Raw genomic sequence first — 20,386 nt, forward strand, 5'->3', positions numbered from 1 at the left:
ACCCCAGTGGAGAAGAGGAAAGAGGAGAGGGGCAGGAACCAGCTTCTCTGCTCACGCGGCAGGCATCTCCTTTAGGAGGCATTGTTGAAACGATTGTTTTTCAGTGTTTGCATCAGCTGCAGATAGTGGTGTTGCAGAGTGCATGATGACAAAAGAAAATTGAACTGCACAGTTTTAAAAGCTGCCCACTTCTCAAACTTCGCAGCTTTGAAAACAGTGACATTTGTTCGAACTTAAAATCCCAAAGCAACGCAGGGTCTATGAAAGACACCCTAGTGGAGGCTCCATATTTTTACTTAACATGCACCCAATGTTTCGCATTCTGCCCTACTGCAATGCGGCTGCCACAGCCGAAGAATTGGCAGCAGAATACCATAGCCATTGAGCCACAAGCCATTCAGCCACTGTTGCGGCAAGTAATAATAATAAAAAAGAAAGTTTAGAAATGATGAGCTTTGGTTTGCGTCCCAAGATTGACATTCCACACTCAAGTCACACCAGGGTTGCTATTTTGTAGTGATGCCTTTTCCGATGCTTATGCCTTTCTATGTTCACGTGTGGTCGAGGTCAAGCTTCACTTTCGCCACTCCCTAACACGAAAAGGCATTGCTACAAAATAGCCACTCTGACCTTCCTTTGTCTTAGTTCACGAACTAAGCAGCATAGCTCTCAATGATTATAATATGACAGCTACGTTGCTTTGTTAAAATTTCATATTAGCTTTATTAAATTTTCATATTCATCACTCGTACTACTCCTTTTAATTATTAAATTAGTCACGTGAGCTTAGCTGAAAGTCATTTTATGTAGAGGAATGTGCTCCCAGCAATGGCTACTAATACCATGACTACAGTATTGTGCACGTTGTTTCATGCACAAGTTAAGCTCAACCACCACAGCTATCAAACCTCAACGTTTATTGGTTCATAGATGACTCCCATAAAATCACATACGCATGCACGCAGGTAAATGTACAGTCAACCCAAAAAGTTTACGGACCACGGGATCTTGGAAAATGACCAATTTCCGAGCAGCCTCACCAGTACAGCCTAGTATTCGCATTTACAGCTTCTACCAGTATATATGAGCAACATTGTGATGTTTGGTTTTAATGACTACTATTGCAGGCTGCTCGGAAATTGGTTGTTTTCCAAGATACCGTTGGTCCATAAACTTTTTGGTTGATGGTACATTACATACACGCCCATTAGGCAGTGCTGATACAGAGCATTTTTGCATGAATGCACACATGTATATATAAAAATCGCGAACTGATGTTGAGTGATCTAGTCCTCATAAGCGTTAAAGGCAATTCGTGCCACGACACAGATACTGTGCAAGGCAGCACAAAGTATGCTTCCACTCTAGCGAGTCTAACATGCTACTCGTTGATGCCAGCAACCAGCATTTATGAACCAGTCATACCACGTTCACTTGCCCGCATACTATCTGGCCTCTCTGCAGCCTCTGGTTTGATAAATGTTCTACATAAAACAAAGTCTAAAACAAAGTCACTTCCTAAACAATGGCAGGCATTCTGTGGTTATCGTAATTCATTAATGTACATTTAAATGCTTCATATACCAGTATGTGATCATGCAGTGTCAAAGACAGCTTACAAACAGTGGTGCAGTGAAAATGCAGAATTTCTTCAAAGTGGAATTCAGCTTCCTTTCTGAACGTGGTTCAGCTTTAAGTGGAAACAGTGAAAACTTACTAAAGTGATACAGAACACTTAACATGCACACACTGCTGGAAATTTGCAAAATCACATTGATGTTTTCGTTGAGCACACTAGGCCTGACTAAACGTGACATTATGAAAAGCAAAGAATGAAGAGGCAGTGCCAGTACTTTGTATGAAGCAGCCATGAAGCCGTACTACACTTTGAGAAACTCCTCACCCTATGGAGTACATATTTCTGTCTGCATCTCCTCGAAAGTATCAGCAAAGTAGATCATTGTGCCCATTACCAAGACGAATAAAAGAGAACAATGACCAAGAAATGAAATTAGCGGAAAAAATTGTGAGCAAGGCTCTAGAGTGAAAGCCGTGAAGTCGTTTAAATTTTTTTCCCTAAATGGTTTTCAGTTCTTGGTCGGCGTATTCTTTTATTCATCATGCCTCTTCCCGACCACATGGGATTCCACCAAACCCCGGATTTCACCCAGTACCAAGTCTAATACACCACTGTCAACTGTAGCTGGCAGAGAGGGTGTCAGGTCATAAGCAACTTGCATACCATCTCACACTATGGGCATGACTAGGACCTTCCTAGTCTTTTCCTTCTTTGCTAAAACTAACTACGCTAAATATATGCATCATCTTCCTTACAAGCGAAAATCTGCAGTTGCACGACGCATTAGTTCTTACTCACTGCGGTAACAGTGAGGCAAAAGTAAACCATCTGTGTTTGCATTTTAAACACAACATGACCTTGTGCAACACTAAAAACAGCAACCTTTCAATGCCACATAAGAGTACTTGAGAAAGCCTCAGCACTAACTAGGCTGAAGTGTGCATGCAGATTATATCATTATGCATACAATTAGTTTGTGCTGTTTCTTGGCACCGACTTTAGTAACAAAGAATAAGATGTGCAAAGATGACAACAAACCTTCTGAATTAAACATGAGAACCTCAAAGTGAAAGTAGTTTCAAAAGAACTATGGCATGTCTATGCACCTGCAGCGAAAAGCTGAGTTTCGCTGCAAGAACATAACTTGCAAGAAACTTACTCTATCAACAAAGCCAAACAAGGTGGTCATGATTAAATTACTTGTCTGGAATTAAATACACCAGACTTGCTAAGCACCACCTGACCAGCTACTCCTATTTCAGTGACTAGAGCCGATACAATGGAATGATTCCTTTTGCACAATTCTTGTCATCTACCGCTCACGACCAGATCCTGGTAATGATGCAGGAGCAGCACAACTCAAACCACTGACAAAGCGCAAAAAGGAAAAGAATTGGAGTAAAATCATTACACTATCTCGGCCTAGTATGCAACACAAAAAATCTTGCACAAGAGTTAAATGCATAAGTGACCAGCCTTCGAGCACAGCAGTGGGCATATGCTGCTCTCTAGAAGCCTTAAAAAAAAAAATGACACACAAGCAAGGCACAAAACTCTTTATTATGAATCATGGAGCATTACTGAATTAACAATGGCATATTTCGACATACAGCAAATGCTACAACTTCCGAAAGCCAGAATGGTTGTGTTAAAAATTTAACAAAAAGAACATTTATTCGAACTAGTAAAAAGTACTTCCTTGTCCTGCTCCACTACAATTACATGCCCCAGAAATTACTAGTAATCATACATAATGTCAAGGCCCTCAAAAGCAGGCACCCTAGACTGCAAATAACTTTATAAAAATCGCCAAAGAAAAAACTAACTTGTTCGTAGTACTTCCTCTTATATTCTGCTAATAGTTAGACCTAAATTAATTATTCTGACTTCAGCAAGAGCTTGTGTAGTCTTGCTGCGATACTTCAGTCATGGTTTCTAATGAAAAATCATTTTGAGGTGTTTGGAATCTGTAAATTTCCGCAGGCTCTCTGTGCAAGGGCTCATCCTGCACAGTAACAGTACAGAATACATCTTGTTTGGCTCCACGTGTATTTTCCCCTTAGCTCGTGTACGGTAGCAGCAGAGCGCCATGTAGTGCCGGTCGCCGTGACATGCTCACACTGAACCTCATTCGGCACACTCGCTCAGACTTACTTATTCCAAAGCTGCAAGTACGAGCGAGTGTTTTAAGGGTTCCTTTTTCTTTCTAAGAAAATGGTACCATAATGCCTCATTTTCTTCATGCCAAGAAATTCCTTATAATAATATGATTATACACAAAGTTGACACCTTCCACAATTTGTCTGCACTATTGTACTGGTGAATCGAACTTAATAAATCAAATCAAACATGACTACAAATTTGTACAGCAAAGAATAAACATTTATTTACAGAAATGAATGGACCACACTTCCCTCCTTGTAACTTCGTAAAAAAGAAACACTGTTTTGAATGACAGTAGTAAAGATTGCAGCATAACTATTGGAGACTACGAACAGTACGCTAGTGGTCACAACATGGGACTTCTCTTATCTGGAGTGTCATCACTGTTGTCTTCACTTGAGTGAAAGACAAAGTCAACATCTTGGTCATGTTGAATATTATCATCTAATCATCTGATGGATAGGAGCATGCTGCATTTCCACACTGCACGGTAGATGGGTAGATGCTGTGCTCATTTTAACCGTGCAAAAATCTGCCACAAATAGGGTGACCTCGGTACATGAGTAGAGTCCATGTGTATGTGCTAGAACATACAGGGAATCATGCACTCATGGAATGGTTACTGCCATCTCACATGAAAAATCTCACTCGATAAAAGCGATGATAAATGGTGTGTCTACCACCATTTATGCTGATAAAGAAAAAGTATAGTTTGACGTCCTCTGTGGGTCACAAAGCATTCAAAAGTGGCGAAATATCCATGACGAGGTGAGCCTAAAAATGACTAGCCAATATAGCTGTAAATTGTGCTAAAGGAGGTGTATGCCAATGTTCTTGCCAATCATGCATTGGTGTTGTGTACAATTTGGTCACATCCTACAGGTCAACAAAATGTTAGTAAATATTGGCCGTTATATGCATGGAAACTACATCTGCATTGTGAAGCACAATGGAAGGCATTAGCTTGTGAGCACTTTGCTAATGCCACAGTGCTGTTTGCCTTCAATTGATGGGGTTTTACATCCGAAATCTGCAGAGTGCTCAAGGTTCATCTTGGCCACTTGGGTTTGTCCTAATGCGAGTGTAAATCTAAATGCACTAAGCATTCTGCAACGACCAGGAATTCAAACTACATCTTGCCTAGTAGTAGAATGCTATGGCCACAGAACATATCCTTAGACACAAATGTATATTTTTAGAAACACCCACGTACTCCACGTACCTTAGCAGCTGTTGGGTGCCATTACAGCAATCAGCTACACTGTTGCACACAAACTAGTGTGTGAAACCTTACTTGCCACCTCTTTCAATTCACAATCACCAACAGGTCAGCTAGCAACACACCTGCAGGCACATCGTCATGAGCAGCTATAAAGAACAGTATTTTCTGATCTCACGGCACACAGCTGCCAGTCAAAGACCACACATTTCTGCATGCTTTGGCAATTATGCAGAGACATGTACCAACAGCAGCTTCAGCATAATCTGACTAGACTGTGACATGAATTTCACAAGCAACACTAAATTTCTTATTATTCACAGAGATCAATTGTGAAGATAAAATGTTGACAGTGCATAATTAAGTTGAAGGGAGAATTTAACAAAACATTCTCAAATACACTTGAAGCAGTTAAGCCAATAAGAATATCAACATCGGTACCAATACAGCACACCCAGCAACAAGCTGTGCTTTACTAAAAAGCTAACCGGAATCAAAGAGTACAAGGGATGGGACTATTATATATATATATATATATATATATATATATACATAAAAAATCAGGAACCTCACCAGCATTTAGTTTAATGAAAAGCCTATAAGAAAATGCACATACGAAATAGCCATGCATGCTGGCAAATGAAAAGTTGAACTAGGGGGCTAGAAACCATACAACTGTAAAGGAGGTCACACTGCCATGCTTTCACCTTTGTGACCACAGGGCGCTTAAGTGGCCTCTAGAAACTGCTAGTTTCAAAAGGCAGAAGAACTTAATACCTTTAATAAACTAACAGGAGCTGTAAGCTAAGACATTTGGCTTTGAATGGCATGCAGGACAAGGAATGAAATAAAAGTAATCTGCAAATTTTATGATATGGCATACAATGCTGTAATCCAAGAATCACTCAACAGACTACAACAGCAACGATTCTTTTTGCCCATTTGTGTAAACACGACTAAAACTCAACATTCCGGTCGCCATAATTACAGAAAAGTGCAGGCACAGAATGGGCAATGTGCGGGAATTAAACAGCAAAGACTTCCAAGTCAGATCAAAGTATTTGCTGGTAAAAGCAACTTAAACGCAATCAAATCAATGTAAATTTTCTTGCAAAATGTCCAAGAAAATGTTATGTGCGAAATGTATACTTGTCAACAGATGCTTAGGCCATCAGATCAGCCACGTTCAAATAATTGCAATTGATGATCCAAACTGCACACCGAATATACGAACTCCACGTACAACTTTCCTGAATTTGAATGTACTAATACACAAAATCACGGTGGTCGTTTGATCACAAAAATACACGACAGCCCGACGTTTTCCGCGACGTTGACTACTGTAAAATGTTGCTACCTCCGTTTCATATTTAACATGATCGTTAAAAAAGTTTAACAAACATAACACTGACGCTGAAATATCGGCACAAAATGTTTACTACGAGTGGTCTCACGCCACTTCAGGCCACTTCAGGCCACGCATGTACGCGCGATTCGCGCGTGCCGCCACCGCTCACCTGTCACAAGGTTGTCATTATCCGGGCATACTCCATCAGCGCTAGCGAGATCGCTGCCGGTTGTGGAGGTTAGTTCGTGAAAACCGGAATCCCCGTTGCACATTTCAGAATTGGCGTCGCTTGACGATGTTACCTCTGCAAACGCAAAGGAAAAGAAAAAAAAAAACTTTTTTTTTAAGGACTCACAAGATGACCGATTGCCTACCCGCAAGCGACACTTGCGCACGCGAATACGCGCGATTACGTACAAGTACCGTTATAACTGCCAAATCTTCAGAAAAATAGCACGCTACATGAAGCGGCGCGAAATTAAAAAAAAATAAAAACGCAAAATTAACGTTAAATTAAATTGAAGAATATGTCACAGTGAATCATTTTGAAAGCATGTCGACCACGGGTCCAACCGTACCACTGTCATCAGCTGATGAAACCACGGCGCTGAACGATGTAAACAAACCAACGTGACAGTACACCAGAAATTCTGGCCTCTATCGCGCCCATAAAGAAAGAAATTAAGGCAAGGCAGAAAATTTAGACCTATACTTGAGTTTATTCAAGCCACTGAGCCCCAACGCCTGGCGGCGTCCGTAACAGGACAGCCCTAGCACGACCGCGATCGGCCATTCCTCCCCGGCCAGGAAGGCAGCATAGGTTAGGCCTAGCACGCGCAGCTCATCCAATGAGCGTATGCCAAGCGGGCAAGGCTGCTGGTGCGCTGAGCGCAGGCCTCGCAGCCTATCGGATAAGGAAGCGCTGCGTTTGAAGGGTCAATCTTACCATTTGCCGCATCCGACGCAAACCTCTGCCGCTTAAACTCTTTCGGGGGCATTACTACGTCGTTTGGTATACTCAACCCGAGCAAATTGCTGTCGTTTTCCAGCCTAGGTCGCTTATAAGCGGGTGAAGTACACAATGCCTCCCGACGGTCCGCCATCTTTGGGAGCGTGATGACTGCGCATGCACAGACTCTCGGCTACGTCGCAATGACGTCAGGGGGCGCATGGCGCCGCCGCGCGCTAAACCGCGCGCGACGAGCGCGCGCGCATTTTTCGCGGCGTTAATTTTATTTATTTTTTTTCAGGCTCCGGCAGCTTTTCTGCCTCTCAAATTTAAAACTTACTGCCCCGTCAACACCAACTCACGCACGGTGGCGAAATATTTCTGCCCGCTTACCTTCTATGTTTCTGAAAGTCGGGAGGCGAAGTATTTCCCGATGATCAGGTATTTCCCGTGTCAGATCCATGAAAAAATAGTGTCAGATATGGCTTCCTTTTGTGTAAGTAATAATGAGCTGCCCTCAAAATGAGGTCAAAACAATGCAAGCAACAAGTTATGCATACCTTGATAAGTTTTAATCACGAAACATACAGAACCGCAGTTACCGAGTGACAAAGACTAATTGCACTGTATAAGCAAGGGTTTATTTGGCAAAATTTGCTTGTTGCGTGCGAAAACGGTAATTAAGGCTAACGCAAATGCCAAGGGGGGAGACATCTCTCCCTCTTTGGCACTTCGTAACAATATGGGGAAGGACCGTAAATTTAACTATATTAGAGCATAACAGCAACATGGAAAGATATAAATGGGGAAGTTTTAAGCATCAAACCCTCAAAAATCTCCACATTTTGAGTAATAGAGGATGCATGTATGCTCCATTACCTGCACTTAAATTTCGTTAAGTGCAAGTAGAAACACTGATTGTGACAACAAGCATTCATAAAAAGACAGATATTAAATAAATCAGGCATAAAAAAAAAGGTCATGCAACACAGTTACAAGTCAGTCGAGACAAGCAGAACAACCATTTATTCACACATCATGCGGAAGCCATATATGAAAGAGCTGAACACCAACAAACACATACTGAAAACAGTGAAACATGAGCAAGACAACGGTAAATGCATATCACTAAATTTACATGTTCGATAAAAGAAAAGTTGACTAAATCCAGTCCAATCAACCATGCAGGTAATTTTTAAAAATTACAAACGTTTCGCATTTTTGTAGCATGCAAAACTTTCTATATGAGCTAGCAAGGGGATACACAGACACTGGAGAAAGGAAAAGAGCAGAGTCAGGACCACCAGGGCTTTGCAGCACAAACCTTTTGTTCCCTGGAGTTTCAGCAGAACATGGCCCACACCAAGATGAGCATGCACAATGACATTCTGAACAAAACTTTGACTGCATAAAGTATCCGCTCACCTTGGGAAAAAAAAAACAAAAAAAACAAGAACAATGAGCTAAGGTGTCATTTTTCAAGACAGCTGTCCTGAAGTGTACACCACTTCCACTCAACATCTGTACAGATTTGGCACAATGCTAAAGTACACCACTCTGTAAAAAATAAAAGGGAAAAAAGAACTTAGTAAGCGTAGGCATCACATAGGGCCACCTCCAGACACCACAAAAGAACTTTCATAATTACAATAGACTCCCTTTAAGACAAACACATTTAGGTCAAATTTTTGGATATGAGGAACAATCTAAAAATTTGGTTGGTTTTCCATGGACTAATGCAGGGAAAAATCCGATTTACAGGAACCGCATATTCGGTTAAGCCAGACTTCCCCAGCCATCACTGATGTTCACTGCTGGTCTCAGCAAGAGGCTCGAATGGACAGACTTGAAGGAGACAATTCTTCTAGCTACACGAGATGGAAATGACGCTTCTGTGGCCATAAACACGTCTATGCCAATGGCATGAAAATCTTCAGGGCTGGCTGTATAGAAGCATTAATTTAGGAAGTCTTCACGGTTCCCTTGCAGGCTGATAATGATAGTGAGAACACTGCCAAGGAGCCACAAGAACCAGCAGTGTTCACACATATTGCAGCTGTATAAGGCTTTGAATATTTGGGCACATTTTTTTTTTTTTTTTTCAAGCATGAAGGCACTGAAGAATATTTCGTCAAGCTAGGCAAGATGTCTATGTAGCGCTGGCAAGCAATAATTAATTGCCTACAAGCAGCATAAAACAATACTATGTAGCATGCAACTCTAATAACTCTTTACATGTGCACTTTGGTTTTAATGCTGTGTGTGTTTACTGTTTCTTGTCGCAGACATTTGGGTGCCCTTGGAAAAGCAGATTTTGAGTATTGCGAATGACTTCTGCTAAGACGAACTTCTGATAAGACTAAAAAATTTTCACAGCCCCTTGGAGCTTGTTTCAACGGGAGTGTATTGTATACATAATTCCTTCTACACTTATTTGTAACGTTAGTAAAAGCACACCACGTAAATGATCAGACATAATTGTTGACAACTACATCTTGAAGGATAGTCAGGTATACACAACTCTTAATGGTTTAAAACAGAAGGTCAGACAATAAACACATGGTACACTATCACGGACTGATGAAGTGTGAACAACACAAACTGCAGAAAGCAAAGTGAGGAGTGTATAATTCAGGGAGATCAGATAACACAGCACCTCTGTACTTCTGGTGTTCAATAAAGACAATGGCAACTCTAAGCAAAAACAAATCATGTGAATATTAACCCTTTCCACAAAGAACGAAATGACAAAAAGTGTACCAAATTTCTCTGAGGCTTCCAGAAACATGGCATCAAGACAACTATATTCATCGTTGGCTATATTGCTACAAAACTCAAGACATATATATATATATATACCTGTCAGCAGTTGAGAAAGGGTTCGGGCTGTTACGTTAAAAACCTTACTGATCCCATCCATGTTTCATTTGTCCATGATAATATAGCCTAGGTATGCCACCACCTTTCAGAAAAATGTTGATTTTAAACTTCTTACTATATGTTTAAAGAAAAGAGAGGTACACAGGAAGATGGACACTTGTATGGATAAACGAACAAGGGATGCCTCCAGAGCGAAAGTTTCCACAAGGGGGATTAATTTTGACCACCTGGGGTTCTTTAATGTGCATCCAATGCACAGTACAGGGTGTTTTCGCATTTCGCCCCCATCGAAGTGTGGCCATCACAGCCAGGATTTGATCCCACGACCTTGTGCTTAGCAGAGCAACACTATAACCACTAAGCCACCACGGTGGGCAAGTATTATCGGAAAGTGTTCATAATATATCAAGTTGTCACTGTTCGCATAACAATAAATTACAAAAAATTTGGTTTTGAGAAATAAAACAAAGTTTTATTAACCAAACATCTGCCAACTGTTTGAAAAATGCATATAACTTGAACAGAATAAGGTAAGAACATAATTGTTTGTGCACCACATTTTCTTAATGTCAGGGGGTACTTAAAATGCCCCAAAAATAGAAAATCAACTTTTTCCTAAGCAAATGCATTTTCAAAGATGGTGACATACTATCACGCTCAGTATGAGCTACAATGCACGAGCACTTTGCCACGCACTTTTGTATTGTAGCTCATACCGAGTGCAATAGTACCTTAACAATGAAGTACAGCGATAAGTAAGGAAAGTATGATAATTGTAAAAAGAAATACATTATTCACAACATTTTAGTATACTATACACCACTTGAATGCTAACATCACCAACCTTCTTTGGTAACAGCTATTAATAAGCTTATATTATCACACATAAATGTTGACATGAGAGACGATACGAGGGTGAACCAGAAAGTCTGTGCCCCTATTTTTCATTAGCCAATATAAGGTACATACAGGTAATTACAAATATACATAATATTCTACGTACCTTACACTATTTTTACACATAGTCCCCACACTGGTTCAGAGATTTGTCCCATCGCAGCACTAAATTTGAGATGCCCCTGTGGCAGAATTCGTCCGGCTGACTGTGAAACCACCGCCCATTGTCATGCAAGCCTTCACGGCCTTTTGCGAACTTACAACACCAACACCTTACACTGCTCAAAGCGAGACACCTTTCCCCATACGTGGGCTGCATTTTCCTGCGGATTTCAATGGGCATTCGTCCCTTGTTCCATAGAAAACGAATCGCACTTTGTTGCTCGTACGACATGGACATGTGAAGCACAACTGCCATCTCCAACAACTGACAGCGGCACCGTGCCGCGGAGCTACCGACAGATAAGGCCGGGCTGGTCCAAGAAAAGTCCACCGCTGGGAATGAATATGTTGACTTCGCATTTACAGCCGTAATTTGGCTAAAAAAAAAAAAAATAGCGGCAAATATTTTCTGATTCGCCCTCGTAAAATGCTTGCAGTACAGCATTAATGTCAGGGTGAAACACTTTTTACTTGTCTACAAACCAAGTAAAATGTGTTTCTGATAAATAACTGTAATCAAAATTCATTCTAAATTGCCTTGATGCCATACAAAACTGCACCATAACATGCTTTGGTGTTGATAACATCTGGGGCACTTTTGTTTTTATTTTTGATTTTATAAGCAGCTACTGGCCCAGTATTCACAATATAAACAGTCAGTGCGATAAAAATAATGGAATCCATTACTGACCAGCTTGAAACGTGTGCCTAGTGCAATGTGGCTTTGGATCAAAAGTGACATGGCAATCAGAGGTGGTGCGATCTTGTGGTGGTATCAAGAACAATGAATGGCAGGTGACATCAGCCAAATGTAGTAGCTGCAGATGACTGTGCTGTGGAAGATAAATGTGCATTTTAACAAAACAAAAATTAGAAGTCAAAAGGCGACAATGGAGAACCCTACAATCCAGAAAAGAGGGTGAAAAAATGTCAAGTGGGCCAGAAGGAAAGGACGAATTGCACAGCACAGAGGATAGCTGCTTTTCTTCGAATGGCACGGTGCATTCTGGGACCACTACATTGAGCTGACTGGCATACACGCCAGTGGATTGTAATGCCATTTGATTACCACCTACGCGTGTGCTATGACGTCACCTGATATAAAGCCACACTGCAATTGTAGCACATTTTGAACTGGTGGACTTAAAACGTGAAATCATTAGTTTTGTGTACTAGATGAACCGAAGCTTTATACCATTCTCGCTGTGATGAAGAATAAAAAAGAACGCAAAAATTTTGTGCCAGAAATATAACTGTATTAAATAGGGGAGGGCGCATATTCGAAGTTTCGAATATGAATGGAATATTACACACTGACTATTCCTATCCATATTAAAAAATGAACTACTATTCAGTATTTTCGTTTATTGAAACTATAACCATAGATTTCGCAACAACCGACTGTTAAGGTTGGGTTACTGTTCTCCATCTGCTAAAGAAAGTATTGCAAATTATCAGAAGTGAAACGAACAAAGTTTTTAAGCAATGAAGAAACAAAATGGGCAATGCAAGCTTTCTTCTTGGTTTCGCGGCGGAACCATATACGACAATTTGTGATTTTTTCTTCTATAGTCTGAAATTTACAGTCTGGTCATATAGCAGTTTTATCTTTTACACTACAACCAGTGAGGTTTTGCTGGCAACGGACTCGTTTTTATGTGTCTATGGCACACACAAGTCCTTCAGCGGCTTTTTCTTTTCTTTTTCCAGAACTTCTAATCTTTTTTCAAACAGCCATTTATTAGAGTTTTTGGAAAGCTAGTAATACAGCAGTCATTCATTCTATGAAAGCTTGTTTGCAACTAGGCTACAAAGATGTTGAGTGGCGATACGATAAGTTATTAGTAAGACAAGACAATAAGTAATGTTGTGCTTAAAATTTATGCTAATTGTCCTTGATTGTTAGCTGTCAATTTTTGCACTAGGCAGTACAGCCATGGTACCTAATTACACCAAAAGAAATATTCCTATTTGTATGCTTCTGCATTTGACTATTTGAAATTCGATAGTGACTATTCGTATTCGAAAAAGCTTACATTTGCCCACCTCTAGTAAAAACTAGACAGATCAAACAAGCACACTTGGCATTCACATCCACCAAATTGAGCCAATGTTCCAACAGAGGGCTGTGCACTTTAACTGAAAGATTTCCATAGATTTCAGCGAGTTCTTTGAAAGTAACCAACATCTCAATGCTGAAACCCGTATGCACGATTTTACAAAATGACGTGTCTTGAGCAAATATTTCCCTGAACTCGGCGGTATGCAGTGAGCAGTTCATTACTTAATCTGGCACTTTAAGATTGACACTGCTCTGCACTGTGTTCCGTAAGAGTGACTAGGAGCCATATTTTGAAATTATACATTTCTTTTTCCATCCTTTTGCACACTTTGTGATTGGCTTGGATGCTGCCACATCATCCTAACAATGGAATGGGCCATTAGGTGCGATGCATGATAGAAACATATTAAGAAAAAATCTGATGAAATGTTGCACAAAATACGGACACAGGGCTTCTAAAGCGCATAGGTATTAATTGCTTCTAGAGGACTCACCAGCACGTCACTGTGGACATCATTTTTCTGCCCTGGGCCTGCGGCAACAGCTATTCACACTTCGGGACAGGGGTCGCTCCGACACATTGATACGATGTCCTTCTACGTACATAGACTGAAGAGCTGAAAGATCCAATGACAAAATTTGGCTTTTGTAACGATCAAAACTTTCACACAGCTATTGAATACCGAAAAGTACACATCAATGGTAAGAGGAGTTGTATACATGTCAATCCCATTACTTTTGTTGATTACAATTAAAGCACGGTGTTTAACAACAAAAATATCCTAAAATAAACACTCACGTTAAATCAACTCACTATAGGATGAAACATGAAACAGAGCTTTATACTAAAATTACTAGAGCGAAATACTGGAGCTAGTGTACACACACACGCCACCAGAACGGCACTTCATCCAACATGAAAATGACAGGTAGTAGTACATAGATTTGTCTAAGCTTTGTCCTCCTGGCTAAGGACAATCTTCTGGAATTTTGTTTTAACCTATTATCATTCTCTAAAATTTGCTCTATGGCAGTGGTTAGCCTTAGTTACCCTCTACTTTCTAGCATCATATTGTCTTCAGAACATTACAAGTAAAAAAACATGTTTTCAAATCAATGGTGAGCATTACTTTGCAAAAGCCATCCAGATCTAGTGGCATGCATACTCAGAAGCGTAGAGATTTATTTATGCAGTCAACGTAACCAAATGAACTAGTGGTCAACTTGAAATATTCTACTGCTCTAAAGTATTGCAATTAGCATGCAATACAGCTGAACCATGAACACCAACAAAAGAAGCTGTTCGCTTTCTCAACAATGCCAAGGCAAATCATAGAAAAATTCATTTACTGCCCATCATTCCCATGATGGCTGTACAGCTGAAGCGCAAGTTTTACTTCTAGTAACATTTCTCGGCAACTGCAAGGGGTGAACCCTTCATTTTTAAACACATTTACACTTACTTGTGCTGCTGGTGTGTCCAGCAATTTTTGAAGGATATGCTACATTCTGTATCAGCCTGATGCATTTAAGTATCAGAATGAGTACAGTAAACCCTCGTTAATACGTAGTCGTCGAAGAATGTCGATCAGTTATGCACTAAGTTATGTACTAATTAACCGACCATGGCAGGTCAGTGGCTATAGACTCACCGGCCTAAAAAACATGTTAATTCTCACCCAACGTACCCAACAGATAAGCTTCATTTGTGAGCAGGCAGCAAAAAGTCCGATTTTTCACTTGGCGCCAAGGCGGCCTTTGCAGCGACGACGGCATCCTAAAACTCAGCAAGACCGCAAGCCAGTTTCTCTATCATGCCCCACTTTTCTGCAAATGCCCTCATGATGGTCAATGCACTAGCCGCATCGGATGCAGAAGGGCCATCATCCATGTCGTCAACCATGATGACAATGACTGGTAGTGGAGGTAGTGGAGGCACTAGAAGCTACGGGATCAGGAAACATGCCATGGCTACAGTTGAGTCCCGCTACAACGAAATTCATGGGACACGCGAAAAATTTCGTTGTGGCGGAACTTCGTTGACGCGAAATTAGTATGTACAGTATAGACCACTTATAACGTAACCGCTTATAGTGCAGGACTGGATATAGTGCGGTCTTTTCCGTTAATTTTCCCATAGCACTCCATGTATACACGTATCGCTTATAGTGCAGTTGCGGGAAACGAAATACCGGTTACAGTGCGGATGCCTGGGAGTAAGGAAGTCAACGGAGACGGCGAACGCTCCACTCAAACAGGCGCCCCAAGGAGTGCTCGAGGAAGAAAGAGAGACAAAGTGGAGGAGAAGGGCACGTGGTGCGAACGAACAGCCAGTGAGGCTGAAACCAGAATCTTGAGTGTGAGTGGTGAATTATCACGGCGCGCATAGCGAGCGAGGGCCACGAAACTGCCAACGCCGGCCAACGCGCGCTTTACGATAACGGCAGTAAACGAAACTTCAGGGAGCGGGCGGCGCTGGCACAGCACGGCGAAGGGCGCACGTGGAGACCGTGGAATGTGAGGGAGGACGGCGACAGGGAAGCGGATTTCGCCTTGGCAACTCCGCCGCTTTGGTGGCTCCCCTGGCCCTCCCTCGTAGCTCCCTCACTTTCGACTGTCACCGTGCGCGCCCGCCGGGCACCACCGCTCCAGCCAGCCCGGCGCCTGCTCCCCGAAGTTTCGTTTTCTGCCGTTATCGGGAAGCGGGCGTTTGCGGCGTGGGCAGTTTCGTTGGCCGGCCTGGGACAGCGCCGCTGCTTCTCGCTTCGTCATAGCCGCAGCGTGCAAGGTCAACACATGACTAGAAAGTAGAGAAAGCATCAAGGAGAAATAAGGGTTCACTGCCATTTTCTACGCATGGCTACAGTAGCGTGGCTGAGACGTCGGCACGTACACACATGTTCCGGCGCAAAACAGAATCGGTGACCTTGCCATTTGAGAGAGGATGAAATTTCCGCCGCGTTTTTTTTTTTTTTTTTCATTTTTTGTTTTGTTCGCGTGCGACATTGAGGGGTCTCTCCTAAGCTTTTACTCTATGGCGGTGCCGGAGCAATGCCGGTCGTAGGCGCCGCCACGTGATTTGGTTCGAATTAACGAGATTCGACTGTACATTGAATGCAAACGTTCTAGCCGCATTCCTCGACTGTCGCATACGTGTGGCGGCTCGGTGCACATGTTTTGCCTATGTGTAGGCCTTGAAAATTGTTGCTTTGGTTATAGTGCGGTACCGCTTATAGTGCGGATATTCGCGACTCCGGCGACTTACATTATAAGCGGTCTACACTGTACATACGTACGCCAAACGGCAAAGCCGCGAACGAAACCGAAACCACCATCGGGAAATCTACGCAATGGCGTGGGAGCAAAGGTTGAGACGCACCGAAGGCGGTCAATAAAGTGTCAACTTCACGAGAGAATGCATTTCGCACCGCTGTTACAGCATTTTTCGCACATTGAGGCTTAGTCCTAACTTAACGCGCGTCCCATCCGATCATGAAACACTCATTTCGCGGCGCATGCACCGCCGCAATGAAGCGCTTTAAATAATCACAATTTCACTGCATATTTATGACAAAGTCAGCAAGCTTGGCAAGCTTACGCCTTATCGGATTTTTTATTTCCAGAAGTCGGTAAGCCTAGATTTATTACACTTCACGGCAAGCAAAGGCATTATGCGAGTCTCACAGTACATTAAAAGAGCCATCGCAATGTCATTGTCGTGGGCTCTGATAAATTTTCTGATGAGGTCAAAAGGATCCATTACTTCCAAAGCAATCGCGTTCATTATGAGGAGACTTTTTGTATTACTTTGTATGGGCAGCTGACGGGGAATTGGAAAATCTTTGTTGTGGCGGAAATTTCATTGTAGCAGCATTTGTTGTAGGGGGATTCGACTGTACTACGTTTTGACGTCACTATCGGTGGTGACTACAGTCAGGGAAAGGTCCATGTGGCACATTTTCACTATCTATGGTCTGCACGTACGGAATTTCACCGATTCTACACTTGCACACACCGAAAAATGAACTAAATATACACACTAACCGTTTAGCATGCATTAAGAGACTATGGATTAATTAAGCAGTCAGCCAATTCATTAGGTTCGATGGCAACAGGGCGAGGGATTCATCGAGACTATACTTAAACTGGAATTACTTATTAAGCGGGTACATATTAACGAGGATTTACTGTAGTACACTTACAGGCAGAGTCAATAGGCGGCAGTTTGGATGTCGAAGATCCACTACTTGTCCTTCCAGACCTGCTGGACAGAGAAGACATCTAAAGAAGAAACAAGGGGAACATTTTAAAGAAAAAGAAATAACAGTTTCAGATGTGAGCTTTTCAATAATGAAATTAACGGATGCTGCGAGCTGCCATGATAAGTCAACCATCAGGCCAATAATAGATGAGCACAGAGGAAAAAAAGAAAGCACACAGGTAGGAGACAACTGTTTACTACATGTAATGTTTACTACATGTAAACACAAAATTGTGCCACTGGGAGTGACGTATGCCCTGATTTGTGGAAGAAATACACCCATTTCCCAACACTTGCACGGCACTTAACATGTCATCAGATCTCACCACTGTCCTTACAGTGGGGCTAAATTGTATCCCCAGCACTCCACATTTCTGGAGTGTGGGAACTCTTTTTCTCAACACTCACAGCTCAGTACTGCCAAAGAAGCTGTACCATGCAACCCAGCAGCAGGAGTAGCCCTAGCTACTTGCATTGTGGCATGAAAATTTTCGATGAGCTTTACTTACCACAAGATGGTGAGCGTATATGCAGAAAAAAAACCATCCTAGAAAACGTGCAAGTGAATTCAACATCAGCAGTGACACATCTGTTAATTCTCCATTTTCTCAAGAAATCAGCTGCTGGATATGGCTAGGTTACTCTCCAGATGTTCTACATTCTTGCTAAACCAGCAACTCTCACACATTCCAATGCTTTTCTACAGTTTGCTACGCAAACATCAACACAATGATGAAATGCGAGAGTGGAAGCTGCCAAAATTTGAGTTGAGAGCAGCTTGTTTCCTTGTAATTTACCATGTCTTGATAAACTAATAACCTTCCTTTGCATGCACCAATTTTTACTGCTGTACTGCAATACACGCTGAGAACCGAACTGAAGCAAAAATGTTATATTTTAAAAGGTGGTGCACAGATCTTTTAAGGCTTACAGGCCTACAGGCTGGCTAAACTGGTTGCGAGTAGTATATACTACTGAAACAATCTTGGCAAAGCTGCAGGGCTGGTAATAGTTCAATTTTCTTATTGGCAGCATTTGAGCACAAGCATCTAAGCAGATGATGTGTGCAGCTGGTGGTTAGCAGATGAGGCACAAATCCCAGCACATCGCCTGATAAATTTTCAGCATGCCTGCTTCATAATCTTGCGAGGTCATGCCAAGGAGCAGCAGTGGTTCTCATTGTTATGACTCAGTTTGGCATCATTGTCAGCAAATGCCGAATGATAATACAGTATAGACCACTTATAACGTAACCGCTTATAGTGCAGGACCGGATATAGTACGGTCTTTTCAGACTCGCGTTAATTTTCCCATAGCACTCCATGTATACGCATACCGCTTACAGTGCAGCCGCATGAGACGAAATACCAGTTATAATGCGGCTTCCGCGGGAAAATCTCGCTGACAAGGGCGATAGCGAGCACGCTTCTCAACGAGGTGCGCCCACCGATGGGAGAGAAGATCAACGAGGGCGATGCGGAGGAGGAGCGTAAGTCCAAGGGCAATAAAATCGTCACCGTGCGCCGTATACGTGCGAGTGAAAGCGCGCGGGGTACGCGCGCCCTGACGGAGAGCGAAAGCACAGCGGAGATACAGGCCTATTCTAGCCACTGTAGCGGAGAGCAAACGCGACTTCCATCGCACAAAAGGCCATGGGGGGACGGGAGGAAGGGAGGGTGGGCCACTCTATGCTGTGGCACCAAATGCGTATCTTGCAACCAGGCGCAAAGGAAACTGGCAACGCTATCTCCCACGCGAAAGGAGCAAAGCGGGAAGGCAGCACGGGAAGGAGGGAGGGAGAGGGGCGGCGGCTTCTACTCTGCCAACAAATGCGTTCGCGCCTGTGCCGGCTGTCGGTGTTGTCACACGCACCGTATCTTGAAAGCGATCTTCGCACGGCTCTGACCTTTGTATGCGCTGTGCTTACGCCGCTCAGTTTCCGTTGAAGCATTAGCCTGCACGAACCTTGGCTCGCTGCTGCGGCCGCGTTACCCGACGCCCGCGTTTTGACAGTGGTTGTCTACGGTCATCGAGTCTATTCATGTTTGCTTGTGCACGTTGACACCACGCTTGTTAATTCAGTTAGTAAGCGAATGTGTCAAGATTATGCAGCCGATAAAACTACTATCCCTACTCCTTATAGCTCTCTACTAATTTGCTATCGCAATTGATGCTTCGCCTTTCGGACGAAACTGAGACATTGTTTTTTAAATTATTACTTTGTCTGCTTCATGCGAAGATCGTGGGCACTTGGACATTAACATTTCAACGTTCGTAAATTTAAACGGATGGAAAACTCCCAGTCGCACGCTTCGATTCTCGGATACGCGCGGCTGTTTCGTCTACATGTTTTGCATACGTGCAGGGCTTGAAAATCGTTGTTCTGATAATAGTGCGGTACCGCTTATAGTGCAGATATTCACGACTCCGGCGACTTACGTTATAAGCGATCTACACTGTAGCAGCAATTTCTTTTTTAAGTTTCAGTATAGGAAACATTTTTGAAAGCTTTTTATGATGCATTCCCACGTATTCGCAATGAAAAATGTGCCACGAAGCCTTCTGTATACCTGCACTACCTGAAACTAGGCTTAACACAGTCCAAAGTTTAGTTGCAGCTGGCCTTTATCTGAAGCAGGGGAGGCGAGTGGGTAAAGTACCCATACAGACCGCACACTAAAACTCAAAATGCTGCATGCAGCCTGCAGAACTTGTGTCCATTCAAAAACCTCCCTGTTTAATGGTCTGCAGCAGATGTGCCCCGTTTGGTTTCCTCAACTGCCCACTCTAACAATTTTCCAGTATGATAAAGGTGCAGCAGCACCTGGTTAATATAACTTGCCCACAAGCATGATAAACAGTATTT

General features: G+C 42.5%; 2 protein-coding genes across 8 annotated transcripts in view; both read right to left on the minus strand.

The window, feature by feature from the left end:
* Window positions 1–7,623, minus strand: part of LOC119436881 (NAD-dependent protein deacetylase sirtuin-1) — a 41,290-nt gene extending 33,667 nt beyond the window's left edge. For 2 of the 3 annotated variants that reach the window (XM_037703904.2, XM_037703903.2), the window contains exons 1-2: window positions 7,256–7,623; window positions 6,479–6,613 (exon numbers count right to left, since the gene is read on the minus strand). In XM_037703904.2, the coding sequence (XP_037559832.1) occupies window positions 6,479–6,613; window positions 7,256–7,412 (292 nt within the window). In that variant the 5' untranslated portion in view covers window positions 7,413–7,623. The remainder of the gene's footprint in view (window positions 1–6,478; window positions 6,614–7,255) is intronic. The other variant, XM_037703906.2, reaches the window with a different exon arrangement.
* Window positions 7,624–7,724: 101 nt separating this feature from the next.
* LOC119436882 (uncharacterized) overlaps window positions 7,725–20,386 on the minus strand; it is an 86,604-nt gene continuing 73,942 nt past the window's right edge. For 3 of the 5 annotated variants that reach the window (XR_007464785.1, XR_007464784.1, XR_007464782.1), the window contains 4 exons: window positions 17,462–17,540; window positions 13,754–13,876; window positions 11,889–12,030; window positions 7,725–8,815 (listed from right to left, as the gene is read on the minus strand). Coding sequence is in view for 1 of the 5 variants with exons in the window: in XM_037703908.2 (XP_037559836.1) it covers window positions 13,773–13,876; window positions 17,462–17,540 (183 nt within the window). In the remaining 4 variants the exon portion in view is untranslated. The other 2 variants (XR_007464783.1, XM_037703908.2) reach the window with 2 other exon arrangements.

The sequence above is a fragment of the Dermacentor silvarum genome, chromosome 1, assembly GCF_013339745.2.
Source record: "Dermacentor silvarum isolate Dsil-2018 chromosome 1, BIME_Dsil_1.4, whole genome shotgun sequence".
Taxonomy (NCBI): domain Eukaryota; kingdom Metazoa; phylum Arthropoda; class Arachnida; order Ixodida; family Ixodidae; genus Dermacentor; species Dermacentor silvarum.